The following is a 21755-nucleotide window of genomic DNA, read 5'->3' on the forward strand; positions in this document are numbered from 1 at the left end:
GCTGGCAGACCGAAGGCTAATATAGAAAAGCGAAGAAAGCCTCGGAAAGAACCGTGTTTAGGATGTGTGGAGGGCAGAGTTACACTGCACTCCTCCTCCTCCACCTCCACCTGTTGCTGACCACTGCTGATCAAAAACTAGGCTGCTACACATTTTCGCCACTTAAAATGAATGCTAATTTGGCTGTTTAGAGGTGTAAATTTAAAAAGACAAACTCATGAGCCCACCATATTAGCCGGCTTATAACAGGTTATTATATTTTACATCTATATTTATTCAGTAATAACCCATGTCCTGTACATATAGAACCATTGTTTATCCTGCACTTGCTGCTATTGCACTTCTGGTTAGACCTAAACTGCATTTCGTTGCATTGTACCTGTACCTGTGTAATGACAATAAAGTTGAATCTAATCTAATCTAATCTAATCTAATCTAATCTAATCTAATCTAATCTAATCTAATCTAATATTTGGGTTAATCTATAAAGAGCAGATCACCAGAAAAAATAAAGTATTCTTTGCAATAAACACCTTCACATCCTGTCTCATTACTTTAATTTTGTATGTCTATCAAAATATCACACACACACACACACACATATATATATATATATATATATATATATATATGAGTAGATTTATTATATTTTGGGCTTTTATTTCTTACACTGAAATATTTCAACTATTGTTATTATCAGACTGAGAGGCAGGCCATAGCTTTCAGTTAGATGTACTAAGGCATAGTACATCTAAGTGAATGCTGTGGATGGACCTTAAACAGGCGATTCATGCCTCAAACTCCTCCAATGTGGCTGGATTAAAGCAATTCTGGGAAGAGGAGCGGGCCAAGATTCCTCCACAGGGATGTAACGGACCGATTGCCAGTTATCACAAAAGCCTGATGTCAGTCGTTGCTGCCAAGGCTGGCACAGGCAACTATTAGATTTAGGGTCAGGGGGTTTAGGGGGGGCGATTACTTTTTTCCACATAGGGCCAGATTGGTTTGGATAGCTCTTCTCCCTTAATAAATAAAATCAGTTTCTGAAAACTGCTTCTTGTATTCACGCAAGTTATCTTTGTCTGCTGGTAAAAATTCGTGATCTGAAACATTTAAATGTTCCTGGAAAACACAATAAATAATTAAGGGGAAAAAACTTCTTTACAGCACTGTAGATAACATTATTGTAACTATAAAATCATACATTTTTGCAGGTGGAGGCATATTATGTTGCTTATACATTACCACGTTAAACATTGGTGTTTTTCATTTTTCAAAGAGGAGTCTATGTTACTCGGTGTTATAAATACGAAGCATCTCGTGCAGGTCCATGTCGCCATTATATGGCTGAAGCGGTAGCTGCGACCAACAGGCTGCGAATTACGATGCTATATTTATATACATGCGTGTGCTGAAGCGGCACAGATGTATGGATGTGGAGGCCTGTGGCTTGACACGTGAGCACAAAGCCCCTTCTGAACAATACACAGTGCTGAGACAATTACTATTTAAAAAAAAAAGACTAATCTGAACAGGCTGAAAAATCCCTCCCTGGGGGGCGAATTTTTCCACTTCCATTCTTAACACATTTGGATGCTGGAATAATTTAGAAAGCCAAACAGCCAAATATAAGCATAACTGACGAGGAGTCTGAGCAGAGAGCGGGAGTGGGCTGAGGATGTAAAAAAAAAAAAAAAAAAAAAAAAAAAACAGCTGTTTGGGGCATTTACAGATCTTTGGATCAAAGCAAACACTAATCTGACACAGCTACCAAAGCTGGGTGGTGACAAATGAATAACAACTTCAACGTTTCTAACTTTTCCAGGCTTTTAACAATGGCACGTCAGATCAGCTTTAGCATAAACATTTCTCGGATGGAAAATGGCCCCGGGAGAGCTTCAGGATTCCCCCCCGTCATATTAATAAGAGCTTTGTAAGAATAAACTGTGGAACTACATGTTCTGTTCATCTGATGATGCCTAAAAAAATATATTATTTCTGCTAACAAACGTTACAGTAATGGTAAAAACATAGCAGGAAAAAGAACTATGATTTCCTCTGCAAGATTTCGCACACATAAATAAATTTTAAAAAAACACAGAAAAATGATAATTCTGCTTTGTGCTTATTTCTGTCGTTTGTGAACGTAGTAGGTGAAGGACTGGTGCTGTGACAAAAATCATTACTTGACCATTTGGCATTTATAACTAGGTTTGATAACTAGGTTTGATAACTAGGTGTGATATCTAGCCTTTCCAACTTGTTCCTATTCACAAACATGGGCAGATTTTTTTAAACTCGTGCCGTGTACTCACAGAATACAAGTATATTCACTCGACGGAAGGAAATTGGTTAAAAACATGCAAATAATAAGGTAAATGCAAACGTATGTCTAAAAAAACAAAAACTGCATTACACCTTCTGTGATGTCACCAGAAGCCATGGGCGAATGGAAGCTTGTTTTTAGCAGGGTAGCTTTCATCAGTTAAAAAAAAAAAATACCCAAAGAGAAAAAAACTTACCAAAATATGTTTCCCTTTACACTATAACTATATCTAAAGTGAGTTTGGGTGATTTCCCTGAAATGTCTGAGGAATAGCTTTAAGCTTTAACTCCGGTCTGTCTCAGAGGAGGTTCCTCTCCATCAGCTGAGAGAGGAAACTCGGAGACTTGCAAACATCCGTGGATGAACATTTAGCAGACGTCTGATTCAGTGCTGATCTTCTCAGCGCCATGCACACGATAACTTTAGCCCGTTTTCACGTAAACGCGGATTCTGAGTCGCTGTCATTTGGGTAGAATTACCAGATTTCCCCATCGCCTCCGTGGGGAGGAAGCTCTGGTTTTTAACAATGGACACAATGGGCTTTAACGCGTTTGGAGATGTTTGGATGCGCTGTGCCCTGGAGAACGTCGCATCTACTTCGTCATTGTTCCAAATGATCGATTGAAAATAATACAGATTTGTATTTTATTTTATTTTTTTAAAGAGCCAACGACGCGCTCGACGCGAGGATCGGCGGCAGGTGTTTGTGCTTTCTTTCTTTCTTTCTTTCTCGCGTCTCGGATCAGTTTGTGTCGGAATGTGACGAATCGCTGCGCAAACACTCATTTGCAACAGTTGGGTTAAAAGCTGCACCTTTTCAGCCACCGGACACCCACCTTTCATCCAGTCTACCACTTGACTGGGGCTCCACTTGCTCACAGGCTCCATAATCAGCGCCATGGAGAAGTTTGTCTTCAAGCTTCACAAAAGAAAAACACACCCAACTCAACCAACTCCCTTCTCAAAATTAGACAAAAAATAAATAAATAAATAAACTCAGAAAATGAATTCGAATTTCTTTCTTTTTGAAAATGAAAAAGGGTCCCACTGGCTTTAAAGAGTCTAAAACATCATTTGGGGGGTACGCATAGGTCCAAGATGTCCAAATGTGTCGCTGAGCGGAGACTGAGTGAAGCCTGAAAGGCTTGCGCAGATCCCAGCGCTGCTCGGTCCTTGGAAGGAGGTCTTTCACTTATCATTCATGTCAGACTCAGAGGCGCTGGTGCTGGTGGCTCTCTGCTGCCCGGCTCCTCATCCTAAACGCATCCCAGTACCGTCCAGAGCGGCGAACAACACGCAGACTGTTCACTTCGTCCTCCCGTCTGGAGAGGTAGCATTCGCTCTGAGCATCCTCCCTCCCCTTCCCCAGACATGGAGTCACAGCCCTGGCTGCCTCCAGCAGGCGAGGTCCTTAGGTATGGCGGGTGATTAATGCCGCCCAGGCGACAGCCGCGCTACAGCATTGTTGTGTGTGGGGGTCAGAGGATTTACCCTTTTTTTCTTGCAGGCATCTGTGGTAATGCCTTCAAGCTTGCTTTCTCATGAGAAATCCATTGGGTCTGGTTTTATGTGAACCAAGTTTCGGATTTTTGACGAGGGCTTCTGTTATAACTTTACAAGCTGGTAATATTTTACATGCACTAAATTAATCTCTTGGGAATTTTTTTTTATTATTATTATTTATGCAAATATATGACAGCTTTATAAAAGTTTATTGACTCTAAATCAAGCTTTGCAACCTTGTCAAGTAAAATGCCGGAAAACTTAAGGTTTGTACATTTGTTAAAAAAAAAAAAAAAATATATATATATATATATATATATATATATATATATATATATATATATATATATATATATATATATATATATATATATATATATATATTTATTTATTTATTTATTTTTTTTATATATATATATTATAATTCATGTTTGGTTGGAAAAAAAGAAGAAAAAAGAACAAAGTGAATAATAATAATTATAATAATAATGATAATGATAATAATAAACAGCCATGTGTGTGTTTGTAGAAAATAGTAACACAAAACAAGAATCTGTGGGAAGTTCCTCTGCTCTCTCTAGACTTCAATCTCAAGCTAACCACAAAACTTGTGAATTTTGGCAAAAATATTTCCTCCTGTAAATTCATCCACCTGCCTGTGAGAACTCAAGTGAACCAATCAGAGCTGAGATATGTGCGTTCTGTTTGCACTCACCCTGTAAGGGTTGTAGGTTATACAATATGTCCCAGGACAGAGAAAGTAAGGGACCAAATAGGTAGATTTTTCTGAAATAATCTTCAAGTACGCTGTGACAAAAAAAAAAAAAAAAACTTGTGTTTAAATAAGAATATAGATGCTGAAAGAAAATATGTGCTGCTAATTTCTCAAGTTTTCTTTTAATAATCTTCCACAAGCTGTCAATTATAGCAAGCCCGGTTATGTGACTAGAGTTACAACAGAACAGAATACAATAGAAAATCCTTTACTGTCATTGTCACAGAGACAACGAAATTGAACAAAGATATGGATATAGAGACATAAAAAGTTGTACAAAATAGAACAAACAGCAGTTTTTAAAAAAACATAAAATAAATACAAACAGACTCACATTAAGACTGACTTAGTAAGGCAGAGACGTATATAAATGTTGCAGGACGCCGGACCCCGAGGAATGCGTCTCTTCAGGTTAGCTTAGGCTGTGCTGTAGTAGAGAACCCTATTATGTTGTTTCCCTCCTTCAGAAGCTGCTGGACCTCGCTGGTCATCCAGGGCTTCTTGCTGGGGTAGACCAGGGTTCATTTTTCCTCAGTACCAACTTCTACCCAGGACTTGATGTAACATGGAACATTACCTGTGAAATTATGTTTTGTCAAAATTGACAAATCCGTAGAATTAGATGCTGAATTTCACCATTTCGGATAGATTTCTTTTAAACTTAAATATACTTTATTGTTCTGCCTCATGAAACACGGATTTGAGTTTGCAAACGCTGTAATTCTGCATCGCTACCACAAGTGGACTGTCCAAGAAAGTAATTTGAGGGCTGTGGGAAAAAAAGTAATTGACAAAGAGTGACTGAAAAAAACCCGGATTGCATTAAAAAGACGTCGTGAAATAAAACCAAGTAGGCAGTATGGAGAAGGTGATGCGATCATGAGTCAGTGTTCGTTTGCCTTTCTGTTCGGATTAAATCGGGTAAACTTTCACTACATATGGAAGGGAACAATGATGGCAGGCAAGCTGCTGGTGCACAGAACAACTTTTGATTTGAAGAAATAAAAACAGCAATGATTTCTGCCTTCGGTCTATATTAACAGAGTGAGGCATATTCTGATACTAATTCCTTTACATCTTCTCCGAGCCCACAGGCACTGATCACCCCCCATACCGCCACTGTTTTCTCCTTCTGTGCCTCCATCACACAAAGCGCAGCGTAGTGGAACACTGGTCACCAAGGAAAGCAGGATGCTGACATGCCAGAGCTCTTTATATATACATCACTGAACAGCTTGAGGGTTTAAGCCCTATCTTACCCATGTATTGCTCAATATTAAGTCATATTTACAATACACTTTACAGATAATTAATAAATACCTAAATAATACATTTGATATGTTTTATATAAAGTTCTAATTAAATGTCGAATTATTATAATATTAGGTGGCACAACCGTTTCCAACAGATGTTATTTTACAAAAATATATTTAATCATTTTACAAATAAGTTCTAAAAAATTTTGAAATCAGGATAATAATTATATAATTTATATACCTTGCACCCATTTGTCAGGAGGTTCCATATAACCGAGTATTGACTTAAAAGCTGCTTTGTTGCCAGGTGCGGGGTATTGCACTCTTGTTTTGCTCATTAATTAAGCCGGTAACAGCTCTGTCTTTGATTCCAAGTGATGCATTTGCATTTAGAAACGGTCAAATGTTAATTTGCTCTTAATGCAATTTATAAAGGCTGCAAGCAGCGAGAACAGAGCAAATCAATGTGAAACTGTGCTTTAAAAACATGAGACTGGGCTCTCTAAGATCTGTTGTAGAGAGGGGTGTACTGAACAAACCGAATGCTATTTTAAAGAAATGAGGAATTCAGGGGATCCTTCAATAAACAATAATAAGCTTAACTTTTTATGTTGAATTTCAGCCATACATTCAATCACACACACAACTACTCTCTCATTCTTAATGCGCAAGCTCTCTTTTATATTTTAGAATTTATTTTTCTTTTTGCTGTCTATGTTATATAGTATTGTGACAGTGGCGGTTTTAGGGAGTTCATCCTCCAATTGGCGGGTTGGCGGTTCGATCCCCCGCTTCGACCGTCTCAGTCGTTGTGTCCGTGGCAAAGACACTTCACCCAAATTGCCGGCTGGCGGTGGTCAGAGGGCCCGGTGGCGCCGATGTATGACAGCCTCGCTTCTGTCAGTCTGCCTCAGGGCAGCTGTGGCTACAAACATAGCTCACCACCATCAGGGTGTGACTGACTATAGAGTAAAGCGCTTCATCAGACTTGGTAAAGCGCAACACAAGTACAAGCCATTTGCTATTTATATAGTATTGTGTATGACTAAAAGTGTGGGTTGTTGTTTTTTATATTGAACTATTTAAACAATGGAATTTTCCCCCGGAGATTAATTAAGTTTAATTTTTTTCTATTGTACCAAACTATACTATACTCAGATATAATGTATTTTGCTATACTATATTATACTATACTATACTATACTATACTATACTATACTATACTATACTATGCTATACTATACTATACTAAATTGTACTATACAATATTATACTATACTTTGCTAAAGTATACTATAAATATAACATACTATACTATACAATAATATACTATACAGTGTTCTACTATGTTGTAGTAATGATACGATACAATAAGATGTACCACACTATACCAGACAATGGTCTGCTATGTTCTAGTAACTATACTATACTATCTTGTATATTATAACACACTGTAATGCACTTTTTATGCCCAAAAACTCCAAAGTTACTTAAATGGTTTCATGGCATGCTTGAACAATAGTTTAGAATAACATTGAACAATACATAAAAGAGGAATAGAGATTCATGCACGCGGTAGTTTTGAAAAGCTCATTTGCAGTCATCTACATGAAAGCTGGTGCAGCAGAATGAAATCCAACTCTGTTAGCCCTGACCCTCAAAATGATCAATAATTATAAACAAATAGAGAGGCAGGAACAGTGGGGAATTTGAGAATGTGACTTGATACGGCATCTATAAATCATGATTCTTTTTTTAACTCCATGAATCATACTTTGCAGCCCAGAGGAAAATCCGACATTTTACTGCCCATGCAAGGGATTGACATTCAGTCTGTCTTATATAACTGGATCATCATAATGCTATAGACTAAAACTGAATGATTTATCTTTTGTAGCGAAGCAATACATGTGCTGTGAATTAAGTTCTCTTAAACCATTAAACTACATGTTAGGTATAAAAGTCTTTCTTCATAATTGAGGGATAAAACGTGTTAAAACAACTCCTCATGAAACAAACTATTATATCTAATTACAAAGTACAGGTCATTTAAATTTATGTGACACAAACACTTTAAATGCTACTGCATATATTTTGTGAATGTGTATATATTAAATTGTAATTTTAATATTCGCAAGAAATTAGAGTTTAACTACGAGATTTTAGAATGATATTTTTACGGTCCTCTACAGTTGCTTCAATTAATTTATGATGTAAAATGTAAGTTTTATTCCAGTAAAAAACGAATTGTTTTGGACATGATTAAACAGATCAGTCAGTTATGTGGATGTTAGCTGTTTACATGATAATAGAAACCTACAGTAGGTGGTGGTGGTCCTCTTTTGCTCACTCTGTTTGCAGCTGCTTTATTAGCTCTAGCCTGAAGGGGGCAGTCGCGCGCGTTTTGAGTTCAGCTTGACAGCGAAGAAGAAACTCCACTTCCGTGTAACGAACCTTAGCTGACTAGGTAAGAACATGTACCCCGCATTGAAAACGAAGTTTATTATTTATTAACAATGATATATTGTATTCCAACCTACGCTTTTACATACATATTATCAGCCGTAACAGCAGCAGTAGTCAAAAAGTTTTGTCTAAACTAGCTGTGTGTGAGTTGTGTTTGGCACAGCGAGGAAGTTAGCTAAACAGCACCTACCTTCCCAGAGCCATCAGGGGAAAAAAGAATATTGCATAAAGGTTTGTATGTCTGGATTTAGACGAGTGAACGTCAGGCGGCATAGATTCAGCCGCCTACATGTCCTTCTGCGTAGTAGATAACCTGAAAGACAGCTACGGCTCTACGCTAGATGAAGCTTTCAACTTAGGGACGAACGTTTTATGAGTTTATGAGTTTACAACATGTTGCGTTGTGCAACTGGCTCTCCAGAACATTCCCTGGCAGATTTCAAATTTTTCTTTTTTCACTCAACCAAGAACTTTGGTAAATGAACAGGAAAATGAGACTGACACCTCTCAGGACCTCTCTTTAAATCGAAATCTAGCAGGTGCACGATTGCTTTATTCGTTTATTTATTGTGAAAACAGGGGAGATTATATTTCACCCACCCATCAGTGCCAGGCTTATGACAGCAGGAAACGATATTGGGTGGAAAAAGCTTTGATCTGGATCACCCAGCCCAAAACTTTTGCCCCCCCCCCCCCCCCCCCCGTAATTTGCTGCAGGCAATTTTGAAGGTTTTCCGTTTTTTTTTCTACAAAACTTTCCTCCCACTCCTTTTATTGTTTTTGATCTCTTTGTGTTTTCTTGCTCATTTTTCCTTTAGGCTTGAAAAAGGTGGGTCTTCTGGTCTGACTGCTAGTCTTAAGGATTTGGCAGCTTGCTTGAGAAATGGGAATTAGTCATCTCATGATTAGTTTTTATGTATTTTCAGTTACCTGAACTTAATAATGGTATGTATGTATAAAGCTGAATAAAAATGCACAGGAATAATTTTTGCATACCAGTGTTTCCCTATTTTTCTACAATTAGACTTAGACAACTTTATTTGTCATTTTGTATGCACAAAGAGCGTACAGAACGAAATTGTGTTTGCATACAGCTTGAAAAACAAGTAAATTGCACTAAATTTCAGGATAAAGATGCAGCAGCGATTTATGTAAACAATTGGAATGTAAACAATGTAAAACAATGTAAACAATGCAGGGGAAATAAACAGTGTGCAATTCCCGGTATCCAGGGGAGTATCATAAAAACCGTGCAAAATACGAATTATTCTTGTTATATGCTTACATGGCGTTGGCTCCTTGTCTAAATGCCTTTTTCGTCTCCTTTCTTTTTAATATATTTGTTCAGAACGTAAGTTGATATACCCTGGAGCCGACCGGGCCTGAATAAACCTGAATATCCTGTCCTCACAAATATTTCTTCTCTTTTCTCGCTGCTACACAGGTTCAGACAGGTCACCCCATGATCACACTGGGACAACCAAACGCTCACTGGTCTGTCGCTGAGTGTACTTCTGCGTGACATGATGGCTGACTCGACAGCCATGGACTGGGACAACTTGGATACCAGGGGGTCGGACGACTCTTCCATCGGGGACGCAGTATCTGGTAGAGGAGATGGCGCATCCCATGAGGAGGGGGAGGAGGAGGAGGAGGATCTTTACTACATTCCTGAGAGGAGACCATCCCTGGACCTGGGACCGTCTCCAATGGACACCAGCCAATGGTACGCAGATTTCTATGACTTCAAACCTGTAAGGGCCCTTTGTCTTTCTCTTCTTCAGATCCCAGCTGGTACTTTCTAAAGGAGCTAAAGATGAATACGATCACTTAAATAATAAATAGATGGAAAGAGCATGTGCTAGTAACTGAGAAGGGGGCAAAGGTCATTACTGTATATCCTCAGGTTCCACATCACCAACATCAGTATCACTTTAAATGTAACGAAAGCAGTTTTTACTTGTGGACCAAAGCAGGAGGGGTTTTAGGATCTCTGTTGGCTGCTTTCAGCCTAAGTATCATAGTCATCTGTTAGAATTATAGATGTTACTTGAATAAATGTCATATATTCATAAAAGCATTGTGTATAGCATTAGGAGAATGCACCGAAAGATCTGTAAAAGCAGAAAAATAGCTTTATCATGTTATAGTCATATAATAAAGTGAAAACGTTTATAGGTAACTAAGGGTGTATTCATACCGGCCACATTTGGTCCGCTTTAAACTTTAAATGGACCAGAGTTTGTTTCCTGCTTTGGTCCGGGCCGTTTGTGCAGGTGTGAGTAGGCTCAAGCAAACCTTGGTCCGGACCAATCAGCCGGAGCGAGACCCACTTTTCAGTACGCTTCCAAGCGGAGTCCGGTGCATTTCTGAATAAAAACCAGCTTTGATGCGGCCCAACTACAGGAAACATCCGTCTTTTTTGGATTTGACCAGCCACCATTGGAGGACACCTGGCAAAAATGAGCCTTTTAGTTATGCTAACACCATCTCTGCACAGATGCTACAAACGATGAGACCTGGAGCACAGAGGAGACACGTTGCCTCCTCCATATTTGGGCAGGTGCACACATAACTGAGCTGCTAGGAACGACAGAAGAATGCGGTCGCATGTTTGTTTTTCGTAGATTTTGTGAATTTCCAGGTCTGTGTTACGTCCCAACAGTCGTTTCTGTCCAATGGGAGCAACGGTCGCCACACCTGTGGCTCTGTTACAAGTTATAGGTAACTTCCAAAACGTACAATGTGAAAGCAAACCGCAAATGAATGAAAATAAATAAAGTCCACTTTTGGTCCAGACCAAACAAGCGGACCAAAGGACTTTCCTGGTGTGTATACTCCCTAAAATAAGCGCTCTGGAGGCTAGTGGATTTATTAAAAGTTCACCCTATAAAAGACAAACATGGACCCTAAATTTGTGCTGGACTCTCAAACTTCTTAGATCCTACTTTAAATGCCTGACTTGATGTTACCTGCAGGAGTGCTTTGAACTCAGAGTGGATTGCTAAACTTTTTTATTGTGCCTTAATATTTAAGCTTGTAATCGCTCTGTGAAAACTGGAGATGACCCAATTAGCTTTTATGGTTAACTACAACTTTGTAGTTTCTTTGAATTTCTGTTCTCTGGCTGAGCACTATAAACAAAGCATTTTAGATTGTTTCTCATATCTGCTTTTTGTAGATTGACCTGTTGATTCCAGTTTAAAGAAATGTAAATAATAGTTTTTAAATGATCTTTTTTAGTCTTCCTGTTGTCAGCAGGGGCAACGCTACACCCTGTGTGTCTGATCAGTTGCTACAAGGAAAACATCTGTTGCTTTTTAGCCTGTCTTTAGCGTCTTATCAGGCATCAGTGCGGTCAGCTCTATTAACTGAACAGGGTTCTTTGTGTTCAACATGTAGATCCAGCCCTTTTCCCTTGGATTTAAAAATCGATGCCAGCATTTTTAAATCTGGTATCTTTCGTACCAGGCGGTGGTTGAAAGCTAAAAAAGAATAAAATCGAACAGGGGATATTCAACATGTTGGATTGTCTTGCCCCGAGATCCTAGCATGTGTGGTGTCCCAAGAGGACAGATTGGTTGATTTTTTTTTTTTTTTTTTTTTTTTTATTATTATTATTATTCCACTCCTATTTTTACTTAACTGTAAAACAAGTAAAGGCTGAATATGGGTTTATTTACAGAACCCATAAAAGGAGCCAGGTTCCGTCCCACCAAGGCTAACCAATGGCGATTTGTTTGATTTCAATTATTAAACGATTGACTTGTGCATCACTACATATAAATAAAAAGCTCTTCAACTCCTCTCTTCAGGCATTTTGTAGACCAGGCTCTGTCTCCAGCTCAGAGCTACAAGTCATTGATCAGTGAAAACCCAGAAGAAAAGACGGGCGAGGAGGGATCCTCTACAAGGTACGCGCCGCATAATGGTTCCTCAAACAGTTTAAACATGAAGCTTATAATCACTAATATTAGAAATGTGCTTCAGTCTTCATAGCCCCGCTGTATGCTGTTAAAGCGTCCTTCTCTTTCTGCTCTTAGGGTCCAGCTGGAAAGAGCTGATTCATTTTCCAGCTGCTACTCCATCGACAGCGACGACTGCGAAAAGTTAATTCGTAGGTAAGAAATGAGACCGCGTCGTTAAATTTCAACAGCTTAACGTTGGACGCTGTTGTATATCGTGAAAACCTGTGTGTTGGGGCTCCACCAGAGAGAGAATCCGAGACGCCACCACAGATGACATCGCAGACAGCAATGCCGAGTCCTCCAACGAGCTGGTCTTAATCCAGGACCCAGCTGAGATCAAACATCCGTCTTTGACCCTGAAATTCACTTTTGAGGTGTGTTTATTGTCTATCAGGCCTTTAAAACCAGTTCAAGCTGGAATTCATGGATTAATTAGTCTTTTCGTTGTTAGGCTCTGACTGAAACCCTGAAGAAGTTACACAAGAATGAGCTGGACATGTTAAGTCGGAAGCTGTGGAGTCATTACCCGCAGCATTTCAGCTCCTATCAAAGCGTGGACACCGTGGACATCGTGGACATCGTGGACCGACTGGTGGCGGCCTTCGGCTGTGAAAGCTCTGTGCAGATCACCAGGACCGTTCTCGTCTCTCTAAACCGAAGCAAGATTGCTGAATATTTGCAGAGCTTGTGCATTGAGAGTGAGTACATTCATTCCTGCTCGTTTCAATTTAAAAAATGTACAAAAACGATACGGTGCTGTTTAAGTGTTTGGACAAATGCAAAATACAGTTTTCAGATGATGACCTCATTTCTCAGGTTCAGTTTCATTAGCTACAACTGGGCCTGTAGAGTCTTTTAAAGAGAACCTATCTGGACAGCAGGAAGTGGGCTAAAAGATCTCAAAACGTAACACATCGTGCTAAAATAAAAAGAAATTCAGGAACTAAAGTCATTGGAACAGCTTAAAAAGCTATTTCTAAGGTCAAGCAAACCACAACGAGGGTCGTTAACCACAAACTGAGAAAAGACGGAACAAAATCATTTTAAGACGGCCTCAACAATTCATGCGGGAGATCAGGAAAGAACCCAGAGCAACATCTAAAGTAAAAAAATAAATAAAAAGATGGCAGCTGTTGGAGAGTTCTAAGGTAAAATCCACCGCCATTATGACAAATGGCTGAAGGCAGCTGTTGCTACTAAAGATTGTGCAACTCGTTATTATATTATGGAGAATTACATTTTCACATGGGGACAGGTTGGTTTGGATAGCTTTTTTTTTCCCTCAGGTAGTAAATCAAATCATTATTTGAAAACGTCTGTTAGCATTTATTAAAGGGGACATACCATGCAAAATCCACCTTTTTAGGCCTTAAATACATTTAGTTGTGTTGGTGTCTCTAGGGATGCAGAAAAGTTGAATGTAGTCTGCCCGAGATCTGCATCTTTACATTCTTTTTTTGGTCATATTTCTCAAGCTGTTCAGCTTTCTCTGTTTTTTTTTAAACAATTACGTCGCAGCATGTGCTGCAGAGCTGCTAAACGAGGTCATGGACTTCCAGTTTACAAAATCCATTATTTTTTTGTGTCTTAGAGCGTTTTTTTAGTCCAAGATGAAGGATGGCGAAGCTACAAGTGGATAAGTCAAAATGTTCGGTTGTTCATCCCAGCCTACTACAAAAATGGCTGATCAGGGTGAAGTGGAGCGCTCAGCGACCTGGAGGGGTGTGAAAGTGCCTCCTTTAGATTTAAAGAGACGGCGCCGTGTCGCTCTCAGACGCACTTCAGAACAGGGGTAAAAAGGGGGAACGTGGGCGGAAACCAACGAGGGATTCAGACCAAAGCATTGCAGGTTCACGTTATGAGTCCAATGTGAAAAAGAAGAATTGAAAAGCATTAATATGTCCCCTTTAAGCTCATCCTTCGCTGATGTGGAATTTGTTTGATGATCAGCAAACGTCGGAAAGAGTGCAAATGTTTTTTCACGACTCTATATTTTTTGATTTTTTTGTTTCAGACGCAGTGCGCTATGAATTACGTGCTTCCCTGAAGAAGAAGTTTTGGGAAGAGACGATCACGGACGGAGAAAAGGTCCCGCTTGACGACATCTACACGGACCTCTGCGTTTTATCGGCGATCGACAACGGCCCGAACATCGAACACGAGGTGGTGACGGTGGAGAAGCTGAACACCAAGAAGACCCCGGACAAGCAGATTCCTCTTGAAGACATCCTCTCCCCGGAGATGGTGAAGGAGCCCTTTGGGGAGCTGGTATATCTCGTTGGACTGGCGGGGTCGGGGAAGTCCACGTTTGTCCGAAAGTTGGTCCTGGACTGGGCCATGGAGCGATCACACCACCACCTCTCGTTCATCTTTCCCCTGACATTCAGAGAGCTTAACCAGTTCTCTGACGCCACCGTCTCCCTGGAGAAAATGATATGGACCGTTTACCCGGAGACGGAGCGGTTGAAAATAGACGACTTGAAGTGCAAAGACAAAACCGCCCTGTTCATCTTCGACGGCCTGGACGAGTACCCTGGCGTACTCGACTTCTCGAAAACGGAGATTTACTCGGACCCCTGCGAAGCCTTCAGCCTGCACGTCACCGTGGTGAACCTCCTCAGAGGCCGGCTCCTCCACCGCCACCTGTGCATGGTAACGACCCGGCCTCGGTTCTACTCCTACGCCCCGTGGGACGCGTACTACGAGGAGATAGAGATGCGCGGCTTCCGCGACGCCGACAAGGACGAGTACTTCAGGAGGCGCTTCAAGGACCCGGGCCAGGCGGCCGCAGTCATCGAGCACGTCAAGTCCTCCAAAAGCCTCCACGTCATGTGCCACCTGCCCCTGTTCTGCACGCTGGTGGCGGACGAGTGTCAGCGCGCGTTCAGAGAGGCGAGGGCGGCGTCGGCGGCGAGACTCCCCAGGAACCTCACCTACATCTACACCAAGCTGCTGCTGACGCTCGTCCGTCAGCTCCGTAAAAACAGAGCTCCGGATCTGGGCCCGGAGAAAGAGCAGGCGTTCCTCATGGATCTCGGGAAACTGGCCTTAACCTTGCTGGAAAAGGGCCAGTACAGGACTTTAGCCGCCGACTGGGTGACAGAGCTGGCCATGGAGGCGGTGGACAAAAGCGGCGTCTGCATGCTGTACACCATAACGCCGTACGTGTTGTTCGACGAGGAGGTGATGACTTTTATCCACCCCACCATTCAGGAGTACATGGCCGCTCTCTATGCGTACCTGTCCTTTAAAAACCAGGACAAGATCGTTTTTGAGCACTCCGTGAACGTGAAGTCTCTTTTCAAACTGAGTTCCAAGGGGCATAGGATGATGGAGCTGTACAAGGCAGCGGTGGACAGATGCCTGCAGCGTCAAGACGGCAAAATGGACATGTTCCTGCGTTTCCTCTTCGGGATGGCGTGTAAGACCAACCAGGAGCTTCTCAGCCCGTTTCTCAGGTCTTCAGCCAAGTGCGAAGACATGACCAAAGACTGCGTCGCTCTCATCAAGAAGATCAAAGAGCCTCAGCATCCGGACAGGAAGAGCAACTTGCTGCGGTGCCTGGAGGAGCTGGAGGTCTGAGCTAGACTCTAACAAGCAGCCCATCACTACGCAACAACGCTTAAGTTGTGCACTTTAGCATGAGGCAATACTACAGTGCTAATGCCGACTGTGTGTGATTAAGCAGCTAGGTTTTTTAGTTTAGCGGCGTGAGGAGATCGTCTTAGTGATCAGATGTTTCCCCCTCTGCATCTTGAGTGGTTTCATTAGTTGTACTCTATGATCTTTCCCAACAAGTTGTCACGTTGCAACCCCAGACTTTGATACTTTTACTGGGATTTTATGTGACGCACCAACAAAAAGTAGTGGATAATTGTGGCCTAAAAGCAGTTTGGTCAGACTGGATGGAGAGCGTTCATAAACAGCAGTTTTCAAGTTCTGCTGCTGATTCGCAGTTGGGTTTATGTCTGGCTGAGCCGTCCTGATTCATGGCTATGCCTTAAGCCGCGGCACGGCGGAGCAGTGGTCCCGGCAGGGTTCGAGTGCCGGGCCTTTCTGGGTGGAGTTAGCATGTTCTCCCCGTGTCTGCATAGATTTCACCTCCCACTAAAGACATGCTGGTCGGGTCGGCCACTAGTGGCGGCCACTGAGCTATATTATACACTGGAGTGCTAATCACCGTCTGTTTGAACGAGTCGCTTTGAAGCCACCAGCCGCCATATTGGTACTCCCTAATTCCCTCCAGTAACTAGGGAATATGTGCGCTACAGCATCGAATAACGAGGATTTTCTCATGTTCAGGGGGGGCTTAAGACTTTTAAAAAGTCAAATGCCATATACTTTTATTTTATGTTCTAAAACTATCAAGTACTAAGAAAGTCATGTGCAGAAATATTTAGCATTTTATTCATTTAAATATAACATTTATAAATATATAAATAACAATATACAAAAACATATTTACATATGTGTGTGTATATATATATATATATGTGTATATATATATATATATATGTGTATATATATATATATATGTATATATATATATATATATATATATATATATATATATATATATATATATTTAATATAAATAACATGTAAAATTTTTCAGCACCTAATTTCCTAGTAGTTGATAGTGTTAGTACATCCACTGACTGTAGAATTACCTGTGAAACGTTTTCACTAAGCCAGAAAACTGCTTGTTATTGCAAATCCTATGGGATTCTGTGAGAGTAGGGAGTAGCAAGATGGCGGCCAGTGACTTCAGTTTTTCGGCAAAATCAGCACTCCAGTGTATTATATAGCTCAGTGGTGGCGGCGCTCTCAGTCTCAGTGGCTCAGACTTAGCCTCCCTCTGATCTACGAAATGTCGTTTGTATAATGACAAATAAAGCACCTCGTTCCTTAATGCCATCCCGGCTCTGGCTGTATGTTTACATTTATTATTCAATTATTCAATAATTGGTTGGTGATTAAAATCACAATAAAATGTATTCAAGTTTGTGGTTGTGGAGCGACAAAATGTGGGAAAAGTTCAAGGTCGGTGAACGCTTTTCCAAGCCACTGTGTTTTTCATTCATCTGCCCAAAACCTACTACTAAACTGGGATAAAGCAGAAATTTAGGGGAAAGAAGTTTACCATATATCAAAAAGCCAGAAAAAGCAGTCGTCTTCCTCCTCCTACCTTTAGCTGAGTTTTCTCAGCTAACGCCTGTGACGGGCCGTGAACTGGATCTCTCTTGGTGCCATTTGTAATGTTTAAAGATGCGTTTAATATTTTAGTAGGTTTGGCTAAATCCATCTAGGGGCGTTTTGGGATTGCAGTCAGATTGGGATTGCCTGCTCTGCATATGTCAACATACTAAAACCTGGAAAAAGATATTTCTCAAGTCAAATTTTTAGTTTGTTCAGTTTAGTTCTTCAGGTCCTGCAGTTTCAGAAGCGTGTATCTGACCAGTTTTAGTTGTGATTCATCATGTGTTTAATGACAGAACGACCCCCTTTACACTAAAGGTCGACCTCCAAGGTCACAGCAGATTCAACCACCAGAGAAAGGTTTCAGTACTAAGGGTGAATCCTATTTCCTAGGGTTGTCCTGTCAGCCTCCCCCTGATTTCAATGGGTGGTTAAAATATTTCACCGGGAAGAGCTGTTGCGTTCCATTCGCCTCGGAAAACCAAAAGACGAGCAGGGAATGAGTTAAAAAGCTGAGTATTGGTGCGTTCCATTTGTCCTCGGTAGTCGGGATTCTCGAACTCCGTGTCGGTAAACTTATCTGGAACGGCCCCTAAAGTCGGTATTACGAGTCGGTAAATCGGTGCAGCAGGATGGTACATTCATGACTGCTGCGACATTGATACTTCGTTTGTAGCGGCTCTCTGTTATTTAACATGTAGTCGGTTATACAGATGCTGCCTTTCAGTGTCCCTCAGACAAGATGTTTCAGCTGTTGATTTGCACAAATTACCGCCTACAACAGCGTTATTGTTTGAACAGTGCGAGCGTCCATGTTTTTCCCTTTTTGTCCGACGGAGGGAAACTGGGACGCAAAACGGCGGAGATGACGTAATCTGCGACGTGAGTTCTGACCTCCGAGGCAAAGGTAACGCACCACGTGGCGGCTTTTAGTTCATTTTTTTTTCAGATCGGAAGCAGGTATTTCCGACTGCAAATGGAACGCAACACAAAAAGCTCCTTTTGGGAAACTATCTCACTCATGTAGACACTGGTTTTAAGCGTAACTATAGCATGTTTTTTTTTTTTTTTTTCCTGTTTGTGTGTGTGGTAGTTGTAACTTAATCCTCAGTCCTCCTTCTGCTTAACACTTTCCTTTTTGGTGAAGGTTTTATCATTAATGTCTCCAGTTAGTAGTCATAAGGTAGAGATCCTGATAGCGGGTTTATACCCTTATTGTTTTACCCATGACACTGTCCTACCCCCCTACACCTGCTTATGTGGACTTTTCCTTCTGAGCTTTGAGAAGAACCTCTGCATACCCATGCCAGTAATTTAGCCCGGACAAATAACACCAAAGTTCTGCAACAATGAGTGCATATACACAATATAGCAGAATGAACCCATAAGGAGAGACGGCAGCATGTTTTATATGACTCATTAGCACACAAGGATAGTAAACAGTCATTTATTTTTTGAAATATTCTGCATATAATCAGAAGTCAACATAAAGTGCCTTTGTGTGGTGTCTAAATGACAAGTGTTGGCATTTACAAGCAATTACATCACAGCCTGTAATAACAAAATACTCCCTCTGGATGTTTCAACCTATGAACTTTTCACAAGAGATTTCTGACATCTTCCAGTCAAGTGTTCACTTTCATCTTAAAGCACTCTCACACTCAAACAACCAAAGTGTGTCTTTTTCTTTCCCTTCTGTTAAATGAAATTCAGTATATTTGTTATATTCACTGAAATGTGCTATACAAATAAAATTACCTTGCCATAAGAAACTCCTTTAATTGTCCCGCAATGGGAAAATTTGGGCATGACCGTGACAAAAAAAAGTCACATTAAATCGGTATTTAAAAAAAAAGCTGTTGCTTTAGAATTAAAGCAACAGCATGAACTCAAAGTCTAAAATAAATGTTAAAAAAATACAAAACCAGGGTAAGTATTGCACAGTTATTGATAATATGGCATATTTAGGTAAAAAAAAAAACAATATTCAAGTTAAACAGAGGAAATGCAGCAGCTGATTGACACAATGAAGTGAGAAAAAAGATTAAACATGCATGATTGCACAGCAACATCTCAGTAGCTACTGTAATTTTTCAAGCTGTATGCAAACAACATTTCGTTCTGTACGCACTCTGTACATAGAAAATGACAAAGTTGTCTAAGTCTAAGGCGTGTGCAAGTGTACCTTAGCTTCAGAGACACTAATGATAATCAGATAAATGCAATATTCAGTGAAACAGGAAAATACAGCAGCTGATTTACAGAACGCTGTGGGGAAAAAAAATGCATAATTGTACAAGCAACACCCATAGTAACAAAAAAAATAAAATAAACGTGCAAATGGACATCAGCATCTGAGAGACCGTGTTTCGCCATCGCTGTGACCGAAGGGACTCATCCGCCGGGAAGACGTGCAACTAATGCCAGACGTGCGTAGCGCCGGATAAATACATCAGCAAAGTGCCTCGACTCATTGTTTACCGCCACAGTCGGTGCTCGTCAACCTGATGAACTTTTGCGCCATCCCCACAGCGTTCGTCACAACGCAGCTGAAGGTGGAGTTGAAGTCGTCCGGCGTGACGTTTTTCAGCAGTAAATTCTTCTGCAGGATCGACCCTTCCATTAACCTGAAACGAGAGGTTTTCAGGGCAGTCAGAGGCCGGCTCACGGGAAAAACGACGGGACGGAGGCGTTAAAAAAAAAAAAAGTCATTCTCACTCGTTTGATTCGATTATTCGGTCGCTGCTGGGCGCGTCTTCGGGGAAGGAGCCGTCCACGAGCCAGTAGATGAGAGCCTCGTCGTCGTCGCAGTTCGGCAGAGCGTCACAGTGGAGAACCAGCTGCTCGCCTGGGAAGGTCAGCAAACCAGGGGTGAGACACCGCCCTGAAGAACTACTTTTTACATCGAGTAAAACAAAGGCCGGGAAATAAAAAAGGAGAGAGCATTGCACTCGTTTACCTGCGTCCGCTTTTATTTGGTTCCGGAGAGGCCCGATGATCTTCGGAGAGTCGAACTCTGAAACTGAACAAACCTGGATGAGCGAGTGACGATTACACGACTCCAAAGCTCTCGTGTGATTGCGCCTTACCTGGAAATCCATCTGCAAGCAGCAGGCACAGGCATCCCAAAGCTGTCGCAGAGACCACAACACATTCACCAAAAAGGAACGCACAGAACAGACCCACAAATGTTTCGCTCCAAATATGCACAGTTACCTCTGAGAGCAGACTGCAGCTTCATGTCGACCCGTCCGGTTAGCGGCGTCTGCTGTCTGCAACTTGGGCTTTATGCATTTATCCAAACTTCCCCTTTAAAGGGGATTTCCTCTCTCTTTTGTGACCATTTGTTCCTTTAAGGTCAAGAGTTTTCCATCACGCGTACCGAGTCATTTACGGTTGAGGCCGTGTGTGTGGTTATGCTGTGTCATTCAGTGGAAACCCTGTAACCGGACGATGCTCAGATAACAGTCTACATCCATGGGAGGGGGGCATTTATTAATTGGTGTTAATTGAAAAGGTTTGAGCAGGAACCGGTTGTTTTAGGCTTACTTTGCAGGCCCGTTACTGTCAAATATGAAGATTTTAACCTTAAAACTGACCTTTTTGATGCTAAGGCTGTTTAACGTAACGGCAAAAAAATAAATATCCAGCCAGGATCTTTTTTTTTTATTTATTTTACTAATAATTATGCTGCCTTTGGGTATCTTGAAGTGTAGTTCAAACTATTTTCCCCCTCTCTGACCTCATCTAGAGTCACCAACTAAACAACTTCTATTACTCAAGCGCTAAGAAATGTTACAACTAAGATATAAAAGCCAATGACCGCTGAGTGAGGCTAATCAGATGGTTTCATTAAGGGTGGCTGTGTGGGAATCCTGGGTTTTAGGTTGATTCAAATGTTTTTCCCGGTGACTGGACGCTTCCAGTCACACCGCATGTGACGTCCGCTTTATGAAACCCGCGCCTCTGCGAAGCTAAAAATATTGCAGACAAATGTAAAGCGGCGAGATGAGTGACCGCACGAAGAAAATAAAGAACGTATCAAGGTTCAAATGTTTAAGGAAGTAACGATTTGTGTCGTTTCTCCATTCAGAATTTATGACTCACAACTTTCGCACATGAACATGACAAATCCCAGCATGACGCCTTTAAGAAACATTCAAGACAAATCAGTAAAAAAGCACCTTTTTTCCTAATGATCTTGAAAACCAGTTTACTAGTTCAACCAAATGACACGGGTGTGACGCCGTGTGAAACAAATC

At 41.1% G+C, this 21755-nt stretch overlaps 3 protein-coding genes and 1 long non-coding RNA gene across 9 annotated transcripts in view; 2 read left to right on the forward strand and 2 right to left on the reverse strand.

Moving 5' to 3' along the window:
- LOC105929424 (connector enhancer of kinase suppressor of ras 2) overlaps positions 1-3713 on the reverse strand; it is a 50338-nt gene extending 46625 nt beyond the window's left edge. For 3 of the 6 annotated variants that reach the window (XM_021318837.2, XM_021318835.2, XM_012867209.3), the window contains exon 1: positions 3163-3713. In XM_021318837.2, the coding sequence (XP_021174512.2) occupies positions 3163-3226 (64 nt within the window). In that variant the 5' untranslated portion in view covers positions 3227-3713. The remainder of the gene's footprint in view (positions 1-3162) is intronic. The other 3 variants (XM_012867212.3, XM_012867211.3, XM_012867210.3) reach the window with 1 other exon arrangement.
- A 4573-nt stretch (positions 3714-8286) lies between these two features.
- Positions 8287-12235, forward strand: LOC118564571. Its single transcript, XR_004931940.1, has 3 exons — positions 8287-8327; positions 9771-10052; positions 12142-12235. It is a non-coding gene; the product is annotated as an uncharacterized LOC118564571 (long non-coding RNA).
- Positions 12236-12322: 87 nt separating this feature from the next.
- nlrc3l1 (NLR family, CARD domain containing 3-like 1) lies at positions 12323-16514 on the forward strand. Its single transcript, XM_021318829.2, has 4 exons — positions 12323-12447; positions 12539-12668; positions 12746-12992; positions 14309-16514. The coding sequence occupies exons 1-4, from the start codon at positions 12335-12337 to the stop codon at positions 15874-15876; spliced, it is 2058 nt and encodes a 685-aa protein (XP_021174504.2). The 5' UTR covers positions 12323-12334; the 3' UTR covers positions 15877-16514.
- Positions 16515-19464: 2950 nt separating this feature from the next.
- LOC105929372 lies at positions 19465-21552 on the reverse strand. The gene is made up of 5 exons (XM_012867117.3): positions 20710-21552; positions 20583-20624; positions 20453-20515; positions 20212-20341; positions 19465-20120 (listed from the first exon to the last, which is right to left on the reverse strand). The coding sequence occupies exons 1-5, from the start codon at positions 20732-20734 to the stop codon at positions 19964-19966; spliced, it is 417 nt and encodes a 138-aa protein (XP_012722571.2). The 5' UTR covers positions 20735-21552; the 3' UTR covers positions 19465-19963.
- Positions 21553-21755: the final 203 nt, after the last annotated feature.

Source organism: Fundulus heteroclitus, chromosome 11, assembly GCF_011125445.2.
Source record: "Fundulus heteroclitus isolate FHET01 chromosome 11, MU-UCD_Fhet_4.1, whole genome shotgun sequence".
NCBI lineage: Eukaryota > Metazoa > Chordata > Actinopteri > Cyprinodontiformes > Fundulidae > Fundulus > Fundulus heteroclitus.